At 44.4% G+C, this 16,124-nt stretch overlaps 1 protein-coding gene across 1 annotated transcript in view; it reads left to right on the top strand.

Moving 5' to 3' along the window:
* LOC119197399 (proprotein convertase subtilisin/kexin type 4-like) overlaps window positions 1-16,124 on the top strand; it is a 128,119-nt gene that overhangs the window by 82,497 nt on the left and 29,498 nt on the right. Inside the window, exon 15 of the mRNA XM_062565508.1 lies at window positions 2,424-2,537. Within this exon, the coding sequence (XP_062421492.1) occupies window positions 2,424-2,537 (114 nt within the window). The remainder of the gene's footprint in view (window positions 1-2,423; window positions 2,538-16,124) is intronic.

Here is a 16,124-nt window from a genome sequence, read left to right as displayed (position 1 = left end):
CAGCTTTTCCTACTGTCTTAGAAAAAAGAAAAGAAATGAATGACTTAGTGGTCCAAATACATATTCTAAAGGACCTCTGTAAGCTAACGGTATTACCTGTTTAGTGACCGAGCTTGATCTCACAGTGTGCAGCTTGGAATTGGACCTGCCTTACACTAGCATGTTCCTGCTTAGCCCTCAGCTGAAGGGAAGCTCTTTGCCAGCAATGGCTCTGGTACTTTTGAATGTGTTTCTCAAAAATAATGGAAATGATTTATATTAATTATATTTGGCATGTAGCATTTCATGAACAATTAGTAGGATTAGTACAGTAAATATCAACAACAACAAACGGTGTAATTTGTCTTAAAGTACTTCTTGCTGTAGCTCACAGTCTTCTATTGTGCTGCCTTAAATAAGAAGTGGTTTTGTGCTCTCCTGCAGCCAAACCGACACCAACAGAAGGAGACAAAACCACGGTCTGGCATTGATACAAAGGGGTATATTATATTTCACCTATGTGAACGAAACCTCTCAAGATAACAGTTTATCTTAAGTCCATTACAGCATAAGTAATACTCGTAAAAGCCAGTCGGGGGGGTTTCAGATTCATTTTAGTGGTCTAAACCTTTTTACATGTTCATTCAGAAGCTCGTAGCAAAGAGGGGTGAGAACATTAAGGGAGAACGTGAGAGAGAGAGAGAGAGAGAGGGGGGGAGTAAACTGAGTTTTCAGCCAATGCTGTGTTTTTAAGAGCAAAATGACTTTTCCAAAATAAATAGATCTGTGTCGCGGACTGCTAGGAGAGAGAAAAGCCCTCGTTCAATAATTAATTCCCGGGTCGAGGGTTTTGGAGAGCCGCTGATTGGGCTGATTCTTTTTTTTCCCCCTTTTTTTTATTCTGTTATGATACAAAGGAGGCCGTTTGAAGTAATTTGTCCCTGAGAGAGCTGCTTGGAATACCATACATGCTTTGATTTAGCAAAGCAAATTTAATTTTGTTTGCTTTATGCAAACCAGCCGGGGCCGCGGGGGTTTCTCTGATTCCACCAGAGGGGTGAGGGTGCTGGTGCTGGTGCTGATGATGGAGGTGGGGGAGTGCACATAACAGAATCGCTGCTGCTAATGTATAACACACAACACACACACACACAGGCACATGCAGCGAGCATCAACAGTTCAAAAGTACAAAGCCTATTCATCCCCTACACACACACACACACACACACACTCCAATCCCTTTGAAATCAAAGCTTAAAATAATTGTTTGTGTATTGTGTTTTGTTTTATTCCATCCATCTATTATTAGTGTTACTGGTATTATTCCTATCGTGTTGTTTTAGTTGCCTGCTCCCGCTGCTTGCTTGGGTTTTGTTTTATGCCGCTAATGAAAGCCTCTCCCCTCGCTTTTTGTTCTGTTTCGTTTTCCCCCCCCCCACCCCCCCAATACGTGAACGGAATACATCTGTTAACATCAATGCCTGATACATCCAGAGATGTCTGACATGCAACGGCACAATAATGAAGAGGCTACTCGTTATAGAGTTGCCCGTTTGAAGGAATACCTTCAAGTATGCATATCGACAGGCGCGGAGCGTTGCCGTTGTATTATTAATGACGGGAACAATGAAGTCACACCGAGAGGCTCCCCTTCAATTAATTACCTCCGTTCCGGTTCTTCTGTACCGGACGGACGACTTCCCGTGTACAGATGTTGGGAAAACTGTGAAGGCATTTCCTCTCAGAAAAGGGAAAGGCCTTTCAGAACGGGTGGCCAAGCGGTTTTCTTATACTCCATTCAACTCATTTTCTTAGGGAACAATAATGAGTGGATAAAGCAGAAAAAAAAACCCAATTTCCTTTATGCTTTTTATATCCCGAAGAAGCCCTCATTGATGGCCCTTTGGTCTTTTGTTATAGAAAACTGAGCTAATATCCTCGAGCTCTCGGCGCAGTTTAAAGGTCTTAATTGGATTCCATTAGTATATTGCTTGACATGACACTTGAGTCCGCTCTATTAGAATTCCCCTGCCTGGGAATAAAAAGAAGACTTTTTTTTCTGCATTCAACTCTCTCGGCTCTTTTGTAAAAGTCTCAAAATCTTCTTTGTTGGATTCACAGTTTTTAGTGACACCATTATTAAACAAGGGAGCTGGGCTTAAAACAGGTGCTTTTGTGTCTAGAGAAACAAAACAGAAGATACGCCCGTGTCCCCTTGCATCCGTTTATGTATCACTAAACCTGCATGAGCCCGATATAATGTGCCTTAAGGCGCATGAAACGGTCCTCCGTGCCCTTTCTAAACACGGCTGGGTCCCATGTCGGGCTCCCTGCAGGTTTCTTTCCAGAGCATCACGCGGAGTGGAAGCGGAGTGGAAGCGTTTCCTCCGGGTCGAGGGATGGGGCTGTTTGATGATATTCTGTTTCCTGTCCCCCTGCCCCAGTCCTGAGCTGACGTGGAGGGATGTGCAGCATCTGATCGCCAACACAGCGAAGATCCCCGACCCCAAAGAGCCCGGCTGGAACATCAACGCGGCAGGATACCATGTTCACCATAGGTACGGCGATACATGCATGCAAGCGTTCAAAGAACACACACGTGGTATCAGCTCTGGGGTCACATTAAAGCCCTGCGCTCTGCCAACATTCTGCTGGCTTTTTAAGTGGCTTGTATATAAGCTGATCTGTGTATTAAACAATCAATGTACAATGGGCCAGTCCTATTAAAAGCGATGTGAGTTGGCATGCTTGGCTGAATCCTCTGATTACGTGATGCTATGGCTATTTAAGCAACATGTGCACATCCCTTTAGGTTGTCTCCTTAAAGCAGCTGTTCAATGTTTTGGTAAGTTAGACGGGAATGAGAATATTTCTATAACTCTCATGTCTGTACAGTAAATAGAAGGCTACAGCCAGCATCTGCTTAGCTTTGCATGAGGACGGCAAGGGGAAACAGCTGGTCCGGCTTAATCCATAAGCTAAAAGAAATCATTCAAACTTGTTATATCTCCTACCTTTAATCCTTACAAAAAACAGTGAAAAATGACAAGTTGTGGTGTTACAGGTTGTGCCAGAATAATTTTGGGCCAGCAGCAGTTGTTTCCTGAGCACTATGTGGTTGCCAGGTAACCAGGAAAGGCTTTGAAGAGCCACTGATCACTGCCCCCCCCAAAAAAATGTCACTTAACCCCTTTGGAACCATATTTTGTTTTTATCTAGCGCTGATCTTTAATCAGTTGGTAGATTACACCAATTGACCTGACACAAATGTTTTGTTGTCTAACTTATCACCCTAAATAATTCTTCATCTGGTTGAAACATAAAAAGTGGTATCTAAAAGTGCACCGCCAAGAAATGTGCTGGCGGCAGCGCCTTGCTTTCCCTCACAAAGGGAACGTGACGCCACCGACAGACGGGTTTCTATCCGTTGGAAAGTGTGTTAAAGATAATGTAGTATGTATTGAACTCAAGTGTTACCCATTACAATTCATTATCACTTCTTCGCTGCTGTATTTGCCCATGCACACACACACAAACACACACACACACACACACACACACACACACACAAACACACTCTCCTTGTATAAAGCGTTCCAACCACAAAAGGCAGCTGTCTTATGACAGTTGAGGCAGGTGATCTTGTTCGGGGAGGAGTGTCATTGTAATCCTCTAATGTTATTATCACACCCACAGTGCGTCTGAGTTTCCGTGACTGATTTATATAGACGGAGGCTGGAGGAATAGGAGCTTCTCCCCATCTGACTGGAAGGGAGGGGGGGGGGGGGGGGGGGGAGACATCGTATAAACCCTTTTACAGTGCTTTTACTATGTCAGCCGGGCGATGACACGTCGGTAATCAGTCATAGCGCTTGTAAGGGCTTTCCTCTGCTCTCTGTCACTCTCACCTTAACATTTCGGCTCCTCGTCCTGACTCTCCGTCCTCTTTGTAGTTTCCATGCCCGTCCTTCCCTTTTACCTCCTTTGCCCTTCACTTCACTGCCTGTAACCCCCTCTCGCTGCCTTTCCCGATCCTCTCCTCCAACCCCTCAGTCGCAGCACGCCGCGTCACAAAATAGATCGGAATTACTGTGTTGCTGTGAGAAGAATGGATTAATTAAAATGTAATGATGGCGATCACACCAGCGGGCGTCTGTTGAAATCTGTCCGTTTAGGGGCTGTGGATGAGGACTTGTAATGCCCGGATCATACTGCAGCGGCCACGCTAATGATGAAGAATGGTTTATTGCATGGGGAAGGACGGATGGAATAGACAGTCCGATGAGTGCGGGATCACTTACCATCAATGAGGTTGTTAGAAAATGGTAAAAATTAGATGTGAAATCGGTAACGAGAGGAGCCGCGTTTAAGAAAATTATAGATAACACTTAATGCGTCATGGCTATAATGGGAAGTTAGTGATTTTTAACATTGGATTCTGTAGGTGTGTAATGGATGAGTGTCATATGTTCTTTGCTAGTGAATTATCAAATGAGGATATTTTGATTGTACTCTCTATTTATTGCCTGTTAATTGGCAGCATTGTAAAGCATACAAAAGAGTGGCAAAAACAAATTTAAATTCCATCAGGACAAAACTGTGGACAAAGAACTGTGCAGGTTAAGGAAAACTGAAAAGACTACTACAGGTATACAGCCAACACGTCCAATTTATCAGAAGTGTGCCATCAGATCATCAACACTTTCAGCGTGAATGTTCCACCTGTAACGATGTTCAATCAGTGCTCAAGGTAAATGTGGTCTGTTTGACATATGACCAATTAATATAAATTAAGAGAAATTCAAATTGTTAACAAAGGAAATATTCTTACACAGCCACGCACACTGAATCTCATGTTTATCTTTCACACCAAAAAACTAAAGGTTTTAAAGGCCTTGTTCATTTATTTAAAACGCACCTCATTCAGTGAAGAGAAAAACAAACAGTGTAGTCGGAATAAATCTTTAACATTTATATGGTTTGCTAAGACTACCAAAGTAAGGGCCTTTAGTAAGCAGCAACTTTTTATCGCTTATTAATTAATACCTACATCTGTAGAAGGATGAATGTGTAAAAGTTCAGCATGGAGATATCACCTCTTTAAAAGTGCCACATGGAGCATGTGTGGATTGAGGACAGATGGTTGCAGTGAAAGAAGCACTCGCATGGCTTTGTAAAAGTCGCTGCCTTATATAGATCTCGGCTGAGTTGCCATTGATGTGTGTGAACGTGTGTGTGTACGCGCGCGCGTGTGTGTGTTTGGGGATTTGGGGGGGGGGGGGGGTGGTTGGGTGGGGTGGAAGGGGTTGCCTGCATCCCAGAGTTCCCATCTGTTTGACCTCCATATAGACTGGGAGCTTTAGAAACTGATGTTGGGGAGCGACAGCCGCCCCCCCCCCCCCCCCCCCTCCCCAACAGCACCCCTTCACCCTCTGCTCCCACCGCCATGGCGACGATAAACATGTCAGCCGCCACACGCCAGAGCAATCTGCAATCAGATTTACTGTGCATGAAATACGGCGGTTGCTTTTTATTGGTCCAACAGCTTGTCACTCATAATTTATAGGCTGTTGTCAGGCCTGCTGTGATGTCAGCGAGCTCCCAGCACCCTCGGGAGAATCAGGAGGAAGAGAGTGAAAGAGATAGGGGTGAGGGGTGGCGGTTGGGTGGGGGTTTAAAGATAGAGGACGACAGAATATGTGTGTGTGTGTGTGTGTTTGAGAGAGAGAGAGCAGAGAAAGGGAATACGGGGTGGGGGCGTGGGGGGAGGGACAACAAGCATCCATCCTGTTTCTTTTCTGTGGCGAGTTTATCAGGTTGAGGGAGCGAAAGTGTCAGTATTCCACAAATGGATCTTCCCCCTCCTCTGCTCTCCTCCAGCGATGCTGTGCATCCTTTGAACGCTGACACCTACTGATCACATGGTTGACGAGGTGGGGGGGGGGGGAGGGGGGGGAGAAAAATAATAATCTGCGATTCGCATCTCTGCTCGAAGCCTCTCTGACCCAGAAATAGAAACTGGTGAGCCCGGTGCCGCGGGGATAACGAACAGAGGAGAAGCAGGATGTCCAAACAGGCATAATTTCACTTAATCTCTTCTGATACCAAAGGTGCTACTACAGTAATTATCCTGTGGGAGACTGAGATGGAGAATAACAGCGGTGGAGTAGATCAAAGAATGGCTGCCCTTTCTGCAAAGACAAAGTGAATATCAAGGAGAATTCCAGAGTGGAAGAAACAGTGTCTTAAACCCCACCCCAAAGAAAACTTGTATGGCATTAAAGAATGAGATAGCATTCGATCCCTTTGAAAAATGACTCTCTGTTCATAGAGAACTATTAGAATGTTTACATTTACCGCATTTTGTTCCATATCAAAATAATTAATTGCCTCCATTTTCAAATTAAAAGTACATTACAACACAATTAAGGATGCAAATGAGCCTGGGCCTGTCAGAAGCCAGAGAAAGATGGACTGCGTTGATATATGACAGTGTTTTGTGTGTTGGTTGTGTCGCAATGGATCATTGTGCTTGAGTGGGTTTGTGTGTTGTACTTTGTTTTTTTCTGCCTTTATTGAGGAGGAATACTCAGTTGTTGAAATTACATCAGCATAAAGATATAAATCAGAGCTGTGCAGTAATAAACAACAGAGTAATTAGGTCACTCTTCCCTCGGTAACTGATCGACCAACCAATGTTATTCCCATTGTGTCCGAGGCTTATGTCCCCGGTGAGAGACAAAAACAACTTAAAAACGACACACTTTTACACACACACAAACACACACACACATCGCTCAATCCCTGCCTCCCTTTCAGGGGCTCTGACCTCCAACGAGCCTGCTCCGGGAAAGATGTCTACATCGCGGCACTAAAACATTATTTTGTCATAACCTATCTGGAGGGAAAACAGATATAAAAGTATATAGCCCTATGGTTTACGGCGAGGCAGCCTGGCAGCAGCACGCGGCGCTGATGGATGCTGCGCGTCCGCCGACTTTTAATTGCTCGTAAATTTGTGATCCAGAGAAAACGCCACGTTCTCCTTGTTCCCCTGCGACACGGGTGACGGAGCCGCTCAGGAGGGAATAAAAGAGCCTCGGTGAGGAACAGAGAGGAGATGGCAGCGAGAGAAAGGGTGATACACAGAGTCACACTAACACACTTAGAAAGATAGATGCACAAAACAGCAGGTGAATGATGTGGTGAATGTTCCTTTTTACGCTTGTTTTTTATCCATCTTTAAAAATCACAATGGTACCAAATGCTCAGATATTGGCATTGTATACTGTCAATTTGCAACAGCTTATAGATTGTATAAGAAACATAAAAACCATAACAGTATGCAGCAGTATGGCAGGAAAGAAGGTTCCTAGAGTGGATGCTCCCGACTCCCCATAAAAAAGGAAGTGAAAGTGTTACATTTATTCATTATTTCTCTTCTTGTTCAGTCTGAACAAGTGTAGGAGCTTACTAGCGGCCCCTCGATGATGCTAATTGTGGTTGATCCCACCTTGCAACAATAATTAGTGCGATCCGCTTACGGGGCGACTCGCTGAATGACATTCCCCTCATTAGTGTGCTAGCCTCGCTAGCAATTCTAAAAAGTTTTCCACAGTATACTGACTGACTGTGGAGGAACACGTATTAGTTGGCCTCCACTATGTCCCTTCTAAGAAATACTATGGACAGTGAAGCTACATAGATAACCTTTTTACTTCTAAATAACAGGAGCTATCATCAAAGGAAAAAAAAAAAAAACATTTTAGTGTTTTACTCAATTACTCCTGAAGAGACCCGCTGCACGAGTTGTCAGTGCAAAGCACTTATAGTGGCTGCAGGAATTATAGAGCCTCCATCTAAAAGGCACCACTAACGGGCGGAGGAGCTGAGGTGCAGTAGCCCACATTTGCATATACAGCTCTCCTTTTCCCCTTTTACTGTGGAACAGCCCTTTAAGTGCCTGTAGAGCGTTGACAGTAATGGAGAGCAGATTGAAAAATGGGGTTTAAAAAAAAAACGTCTGTGCAGAGCGGCCAAGCCTAACAGATGCTCATGTGATCAGTTTCTTACCCCCGTTTGTCTTCAGCCCACGGTGAGAGTGGAGGAGATAAATATCGGTTCATCCCACCATTTGCTTGTTCATTGTAGTATATGGTCCGACATCTTGCCAGGGTTTTTGGATTATTTCCTTCCAGTGTGTCAGACTCCATCACTATTTTCTCCTTTTTTTTTGTATCCTCTCTCGTTTTTCTTTGTTTTTTTCCCTCTTCTTCTCTCCCTGCTGTTTGTGTTATTCCCGTCTCATTTGTTGGTTTTCGACTCACCAGGTTGGCCCGGTGTGATCTCTTTCCTTCTCACATCGATCCTTCCTCCTTCTCCCCTCTCGTTGCCCAAATCAAGACACATGCGATCATCTGCAGGTCACGGTCCGGGTCAGAGGTCAAAGGATGTCTGTATGTTTGTGTGGGTGTCATTTATATATTGTTTTTCTTGTTATGGGGAAAAACATTATTTTGATTAGCAGTGGGAACTGATGTCCTGGGTGACCTAGCTGGAGTCTAACTAAAGAAATAACTTTATTTATTCAAAAGAAGTATTTTTTTAATATGACAACATACGTTAAAAAGGTCATTTCAAAACAGCACACTGACAGCTGTTGTTTCATGTTGTCCTTGACCGTAACACGTTGGGATGTGAGTGTTGTACTGGCGAAGCGGTACTAATGAGGGTCAACAATATTTGTCTATTCTTTTGTGTTACTCCCTTCGTTTTAAATGATGGACATACATTCAACCGATGAAGTATTGTTTAGTCACACGATGAGACTGGAACATATAGAACAAGTAAGACGATACATTTCATTTGTGATTTATTAGCAATGAACTTTGACAGCACTTTGCCTGTATAACAACTACATATAGAAATAATCTGCAGCCAAAAGGTATTTTGGTAAATATGGACGATTAATAAACTAATGCAACAGGAATATGTACTGTAATACTTTCCTGCGGTACGTTGTAAGCAGAATTGAATAGTATAATAATAGTACAAACTTTAGTTGAAAAGTGAAGTTCTAATTTTAGCGTGATGATAACAGTCATCCAGGTTGTACAGGAGCCACTGACTGACTCGTCCCGCAGGTCGAGCGACACACAGACTTCCGGCTCTCCTGTGCAGAGCGACGGGTGAGCCTGATCAACCCCAGTAGTGTCAGCCCAATTACTCATTCTCTTAAAGGGCTATTAAAACATAATTGCCCGGCGATTTATATCCAAGTTAACGTGGCCCTGAGATAATTTATTATTTTCCATAAGCCTTTTCTTTTGTGTGCTGGCTGAAAGAGTGGGGGGGGGGGGGGGGGAGGAGAGAGGGAGACTGTAATTTCCTGAGTCATGAAGAAAGGCATGTTGGCAGCCCAGTGTAATTGTTTAAACCCCACTCTCAGACACCTTCCCAGTCACCCCCTTTTAATCCTCGTTATCGCTCTCATTAGCCCGGGGTCAGGGGTCGGCCAGCTCCCCCTAGAAACACAAACACGGTGCCGGTAAGGGGGAAGGCTGCATGAAGGCTGGATGATGATGGGGACTGGAAGGTTGGCGTTGGGATGGAAACAGATATTCCCAGTCCAGTACTGGCCAGACTGGGCTGTGATTGTTTTCCTGTGGGTGTTTTCCACTGTTGATCAGAGCAGAACCACTTGTCTCAGTTCTAGTCACAACTGTTAATGCGAACACAATATAGGACTGATTTTTTTTGCTACATAGAAGCCAAAGTGCAACATACTGAAAACATAAATGACATTTGTCAGATGTATAAATCGGTAGGGAATTAACTTTAAGACTTTTCCTTGTCGTGCAAGATCCAGGGACTTACGTTACGCCCTAGCTGACTCATTTTCACAATGCTAAATATGCCGATCAGCTGTGTAAATATCTAATGTTATTAAAAGGAAATGTGAATAAATGATACACATATAACGGAATCGGCTTTCATCCCACAAGAGGACAACAATTCCAGAGGGAACCACAGTGACGCTTGTAATGACACGTCTTTGCACTAGAGTCTTTTTGGTAGGACGTCATGTGACTACAGTCATGTGAGTAGTGTTAGCTGGTTTTATTTCTGGTTTTATTAAATAGTCACTGTATAACAAATATAAACAATTAGAGCATCGTTATCTTTTGGTGTCTCTCATTGTTTCTACTTTCTCCCCCCCCCCCCCTCTCTCTCTCTCTCTCTCTCTCTCTCTCTCTCTCTCTCTCTCTCCCCCCCCTCACCTCCTCTGATCTTTCTGCAGGAATCACAACCTTGTTTTCCCCCCCAGTGTCCCTCTCTAATTAGAGCTAATAAATATCAATTTAAGTAATTACGGGATTTTCTAAGTCGAGGCCTGGCTACTAAGTGCATTAGCTGGCTTGCTGTCTTTTATGCTTCTATATGTACTATCTGTATCTCTCTCTCCTTACTTTGTATGCACGGCGGACTGTTGGGGTCTGTGGGGTCCGAGGTATTTGCAGGGTCACATCAATGAACAGTTTGTCTGGCTGTTCTTGGAGCCGACGTTTAATAGTTATATCTGAGGTCAATACCAGTATGTTTGCATTAATGCAGTATGTTTCAAGTTAGAATCAGCATATATTCTTTATTATATCATAATTCATGCAAACTTTAATATTTGCAGTTGTGAACTACTATTGTCTGGTAGGACTTTTACCGGAGAAGCTTTCCTTCTAGCTGACAGGAGCATGTCAGTGCTACACACGCTAGTTTGACTGACAGGTGCAAAAAAAACAGCAGTGGAACTGCAAGTGCTTGAATCAGAAAATGAGGAGCATAACAGTGATGAACAGGTTGAATCATTTTAAAGGGTTTACGTTTTGTGTGTTCTGCACATTAAAGGATGATATCATTATTGTGCCATTGTCTGGCTTTAAAGTTTTAAGCTCATACTTTTTTAGCCCACCCCTTTGGTCTGAAATATTGCAGAAAGCCATTTGATGGGTTGCTGTGCAATTGTGTTTAGATATTCATACACTGACTTTAGTGATGCACTGGTTTTCCTCATTTGTCTAATCATTTGGCTTGGAACGTATTTCATAAAAATATACAAAATGAACTGTCAACTGTTTCATGATATCTTCCACTAGCATTTAAATAATGACTTCCCTATATGCCAAACTGGAATATAGCAATACTGATTAGCAATTCGTCCACAATGTAGTAAGCTCAATGCAAGCTCAGTGGACTTGGAAGAAAGCAGTGTCACACAAGCTGCCGTCCAACCAGAGCACTATTCCAACTCCAGACTCTACACGGAACTTGACTTATAGAGGGTTGAAGGAGTGGTGACCCGTTCACAGGACAGCAGGTGCCTGATGGTGCTACCATGAGCTGACAGGAGTGTTAACACACTTTATGCAGCTATGTGTGTGTGTGTGTGTGTGTGAGAGAGGGAAAGTGTGGACGCCCCCATGTCAGTGTGGTTCTCTGAGAGGATACATGTGAATATCTCATGCTACACTGTGTGTGTGTGTACATATCTGAATCTGTTTTAGGCTGGGCGTGTGTGTTATGCATGTGTAGTTGTGTGTGTGTGTGTGTGTGGGGGGGGGGGTTTGACTGCAAGTAAGCGATTATTTGTGTGCTTGTTGTTGTGCTGCTGTATGCATGCACGTGTGTGTGTGTGCGTGTGTTTGTGTTTGTGTGGCACTTGTTTCATTAGTCGTACCGCTTCACGTTGCCCGTTGTCTGCAGCCAGTGTGGCTCAGGGAGGAGGGAGGAAGCTCCAGATCACTCAGCCTGGGCTCAGCCTCCCTCTCCATATGGCCACAGAAAACCCTGCTCTGCCTCCCCAGGCCTCTGCCAGTGTGAAAAGCAATTGTGTGGAATGTGTTGGAATTAAGTGTCCCATCATTCAGAGCAGACATGCAATTAAAAGAGCTGCAGTCGTCACTCGTAGCAGACATCGTGTGAGTCATGTCACTATAACTCAGCGGACGCCTTTTTTGTTCTTAAGGGGGGGGAGGAGTAAACACATAGACTGACACACACTTAAAGGGCTCTCACACTTCCTGTCTCCCGTTTGCTGTACAGACACATCTCGTCCTGGAGCTGCGACCCCCGAGGAAATATTGCACCAAATCCTCAGTTTAATAAATAATATCCTCTAAATTAGACAATGCTGGCGAAGGGAAGAGGGCTCAGACGTTTTTTGTTCGCTTTTTGTTACTATAGTCCCTCACTGCAACTCAGCAAGGATATCGTGCTGGTAGCATGTCATTTGGGACTCAATTCTATAAACGAGCAATTCAATTGACTTTGGAGTTTACGGTCACAATTTTGTTTACGCCATTGTTCTATCAGGGCTCAATATCAACAAATCATTGATTTTAAATCATTAGTGTAATTATTTTTACTGTGTGATATATCCGCTGTGTTTCTGGGAGGAAAGTAGTGGATGTGCCCTACAGTTTGGCCAAAGGACATCCTATGAGTCACGGTTTTGTTAAAAAAAGGTGGTAAATGTCGAAGTAAATAAAAGTTATACTACTTTCTCCTCTTTACTACACTCTTAACCTTGGTCTATTCCTTTCAGGCTGCGTTCACATTGTCATGCAGACGAATAATATGTGAATATATAATCTGTAATTTCACAAACAAGCGAAGGCAATTATAAAAATGTTGACATTCAAAAAGAACATAGGTCATAAAGATAACATATAAATGATGGATGGATGTTTTTAACTGAAGTGGTTAAATTTCCACCAGTGCACATTTTCACTTAACAGTCTCTTGGCAGGTGATATACAGCACCAGTGGGACGTCTTTCCAAACGTTGGTACTGTATTCATATATAACATGGTAGTCTTACATTATATGTGTTTCTTGCGTGGCAGGAAACACATAATTCTTTAGTTTTATAGGTGAACCAAGTTGCTCCACTAGCAGTCATGTTTGCAAAAAGAGAAAACCATGGTGATTGAATCCAAAAATAACAAAAAAACATATTGCATGGGGACCGAGCAGAATTCCCTTTGAATCAATTCTCAAGGATTCTGGTGACTGTCTCCACAGTGTTTCCTCTAGTTTGTTTTTGATCTCCTTTGATGGCTCATATGAGGCTGTTCACAGAGCTAAGCCTGAGTGGGCCACAGTGTAAATATCCCAGACCTATTATTACTCCCGCAAAACGTTCCTAGCCGTTGTCAAGCCACTAAGTACAAAATGGTGAATTGCAGACACGAAGAGAGATAATTGCCACTCGCGCTGGAAATTTGGCAAGCGTCTTCCCCACGAGACCCGGATGAAATGGTGCTTCAACCCTGGAAACTGTCAGTCTTAATGAAATGGTAATTACAAACCCAGCGGAACAGCTGAGGGGCCTGCCGAGGCCCACGGAGCCCAACTACCAGAATAAACCCGCTACAACAACCTGCAGAGAGGAGGGAGAGCGGCAGAGGGGGAGCAGCAAGATGATATAAAGGTAGGCAGCAACACCAATAATCTCAGATTTATTTCAATTGTGAAATGTAATGCACACTCCAGGTTGGAGTGTGCTGTACACGGGGACCCTCATCAATAACGCCGGCTGTGTGGAAGGCAGGAGGGGAGGTTGCTTAAAAGCGCCCACACAGCCTGGGTAATTGATTGCTTTGTAAGTGAACGTGTCTTTAACCTTTGGGAGGTCAGGCCCAGTCGGACACCATCAGTCCTTTCTCGGGTTGAACCGCTTCCAGCCGTTTGTCTTCCGCTGCTCCCTCGTCTCAGGGCCGATTTGTCAAGCATGAGATGTTTTGGGTGTTTAGATTACAGGCGAGATGGGAAAACAAAGGCAAAATGCCACCTCAAACAAAGGGCCCGAGCCTGGATCTCCCACTGATCAGCGGGCTGGGCAGGAGGCCAGCTACCTGGGGCGCTAGAGCCGAAGGGTGGGGTGGGGCGGGGGCATTGCTGAAACAGAGCCACAGCGAAGCCCCCCCCCCCCCCCCAAAACACAGCCACACTGTGGAGCTTGAACCGCAGCCAGAATGGAGGCTGAACAGGAGCCAACGTTAAAATTGAACCACGGCCAAAACTGTGACATGAGATTGAGCCGGAATCGCGCCTTGAGACGCAGCCAAAATGGCAGCCAGAGACTCTGGGGGGGGGCGGGGGGGGACTTGGGGCGGCTAACTGTTTTCCTCACCGCAGCACTCGTCATCACCGGAGATTTTAAAGGGTCCTGGTGCCACCCTCCCAGGTACTTAGGCCTGTCTGTCTGTCAGGCTGTTAGAGAGTGACTAAAGATGATTTATCCCTTAGATTACCGGGGGCCAGTGGCTGCGCCGTCGCCTTACGACGCCCCGGAGAGGCACAAACAGACCACCCCTGCTAGGACCAACTCTCTGTCCTCTCTCTTTGTTTCTAACGAGGAAGGATCCACTGGCTGTTTATTTGTTTTTCAGACGTAATATTTCATCACCGTGAGGTGAAATCAGCTCGTCCTCCCGAGGTTCTTCCAACACGTTCTATTGCAACGCACTGTATGAAGCACACGCGTGCGCGTTCAAGAGTGTGTGCGTTTGTGTCAAAGCACACGGTGCTGCGTGTGCCTGCCTGTTCCATCTGCTGTTCTATTACCATAGACGTGATGTACCTGCCCCTTCCCTCCTCAGCTCAGGCTTGTGAGCGTGTGTGTGTGTGTGTGTGTGTGTGTGTGTGTGTTTGTGTGTGTGTGTCTCCAATCTTGTTAGATCTGACAACCACTAAGGCAAGCTTGTTCTGAAAAAAGGGAGAAAGAATACTCTCAAGATCGCTTCCCGAGTCTGACGAACTGTCTGGGATTGTGTGAAGCTACACTCCTCGTCTCACTCTGCCAGTATGCAGGAAGACACCAGAGTATTTTGACACGATTCTCTAAAGAGCAGCGTCCTCTCAAAACAACGCGATTGTTACCACTCTGGTTTGGTTCAAGCTGCTGGTGGCTGGGCCCTGACCCCCCCTCCCTGGGCAGTTAGTCTGGTACAACTACACACACCTGTACAACCCTCCCTAGGCTCAGTCATTCGGGGGATCCTTACCTTATTTTTCATTCAGCCTAATAAAAGATGGCAAAGTTCTCGAATATTAAATGTCTAAATAGAAGAAAAAACGTGGCTTTACATCTAGCTTAGTGAATGATGTAAGAGACATGAAGAAATAAGAATGTTCCATACTCTGTATCATCATGAAGACCTAACCCCAGAACAAGGACTATTTTGCGCCAGTAACTATAGAAAAATTGTATATTTATACATAGTATTATAGTATATCAATCAGATCTTTGTTCCTCCTGCAAAACTAAGAATCTTGTTCTTACCTACAGTCCGAGGGTCAAAACACAGGTACGGTTCCTTGTTTCCCAAAAGTTACTTTAATAGAAGTAATAAAAAGCTGATGTTTTCAGTGGAAAATTATTTCATCAGTATTGGGCCTGTTGTTTTCTGACGTTTATCACTGTAAATAAAAAATAAATATGTTGAGAGCATGCTTCTGATCAATAACCTTGTTACTCTGTCAGCTTCATAAATCTGGACGAATATCAACCCTCACAGTGTGTATGCCCCCCCCCCCTAAATGTGTGTTTGTGTGTATTTGTGTGTTTGTTTGTGAGGGCGCGAAGGTAAAAGCAGTTGGTTTTAATGGGAGCGTATACCCCCCCGAATGCATTCTTTCATCCGGAGCCATAGACCAGGTCAGCGGGTTCTCTCTCTCTCTCTCTCTCCCTCCCTGGTGGTGTTGTAAAACTGGCCTTATGTCTCTGCCCCGGCCAGATAGATTAATTAATTATCCAGACCTCCTCTTCTTTCATTGCAGAGCCAATTACTCTCTCACTGCAGCTGTTGTCTATGTACACGTGGTTCGGCGTGGCCAGAGAAAGTGTGTGAGATCACAGATGCAGCTCGTCCACACACCAACAATCCCACCACCACTGATCTATGTGTGCGTGATTGTTGTCTTATTGAGATGAAGCGTAGGCTGTTTAGGGCTCTGTGCGTGTGTTATTAAGACAGACGAATGAGGAGACGTCCTTTCCTTATTTCTCAGTGACTTCCTCTTTTGGAACTTTGGTTTTTGAGGGGAAAACAGTTCAACTGAAAGTATTTATTTCATTTGCAAGCCTG

Source organism: Pungitius pungitius, chromosome 11, assembly GCF_949316345.1.
Source record: "Pungitius pungitius chromosome 11, fPunPun2.1, whole genome shotgun sequence".
Taxonomy (NCBI): Eukaryota; Metazoa; Chordata; class Actinopteri; order Perciformes; family Gasterosteidae; genus Pungitius; species Pungitius pungitius.
Note: the sequence above shows the minus strand (reverse complement) of the source record. Positions and strands in the feature narration are given on the sequence as shown.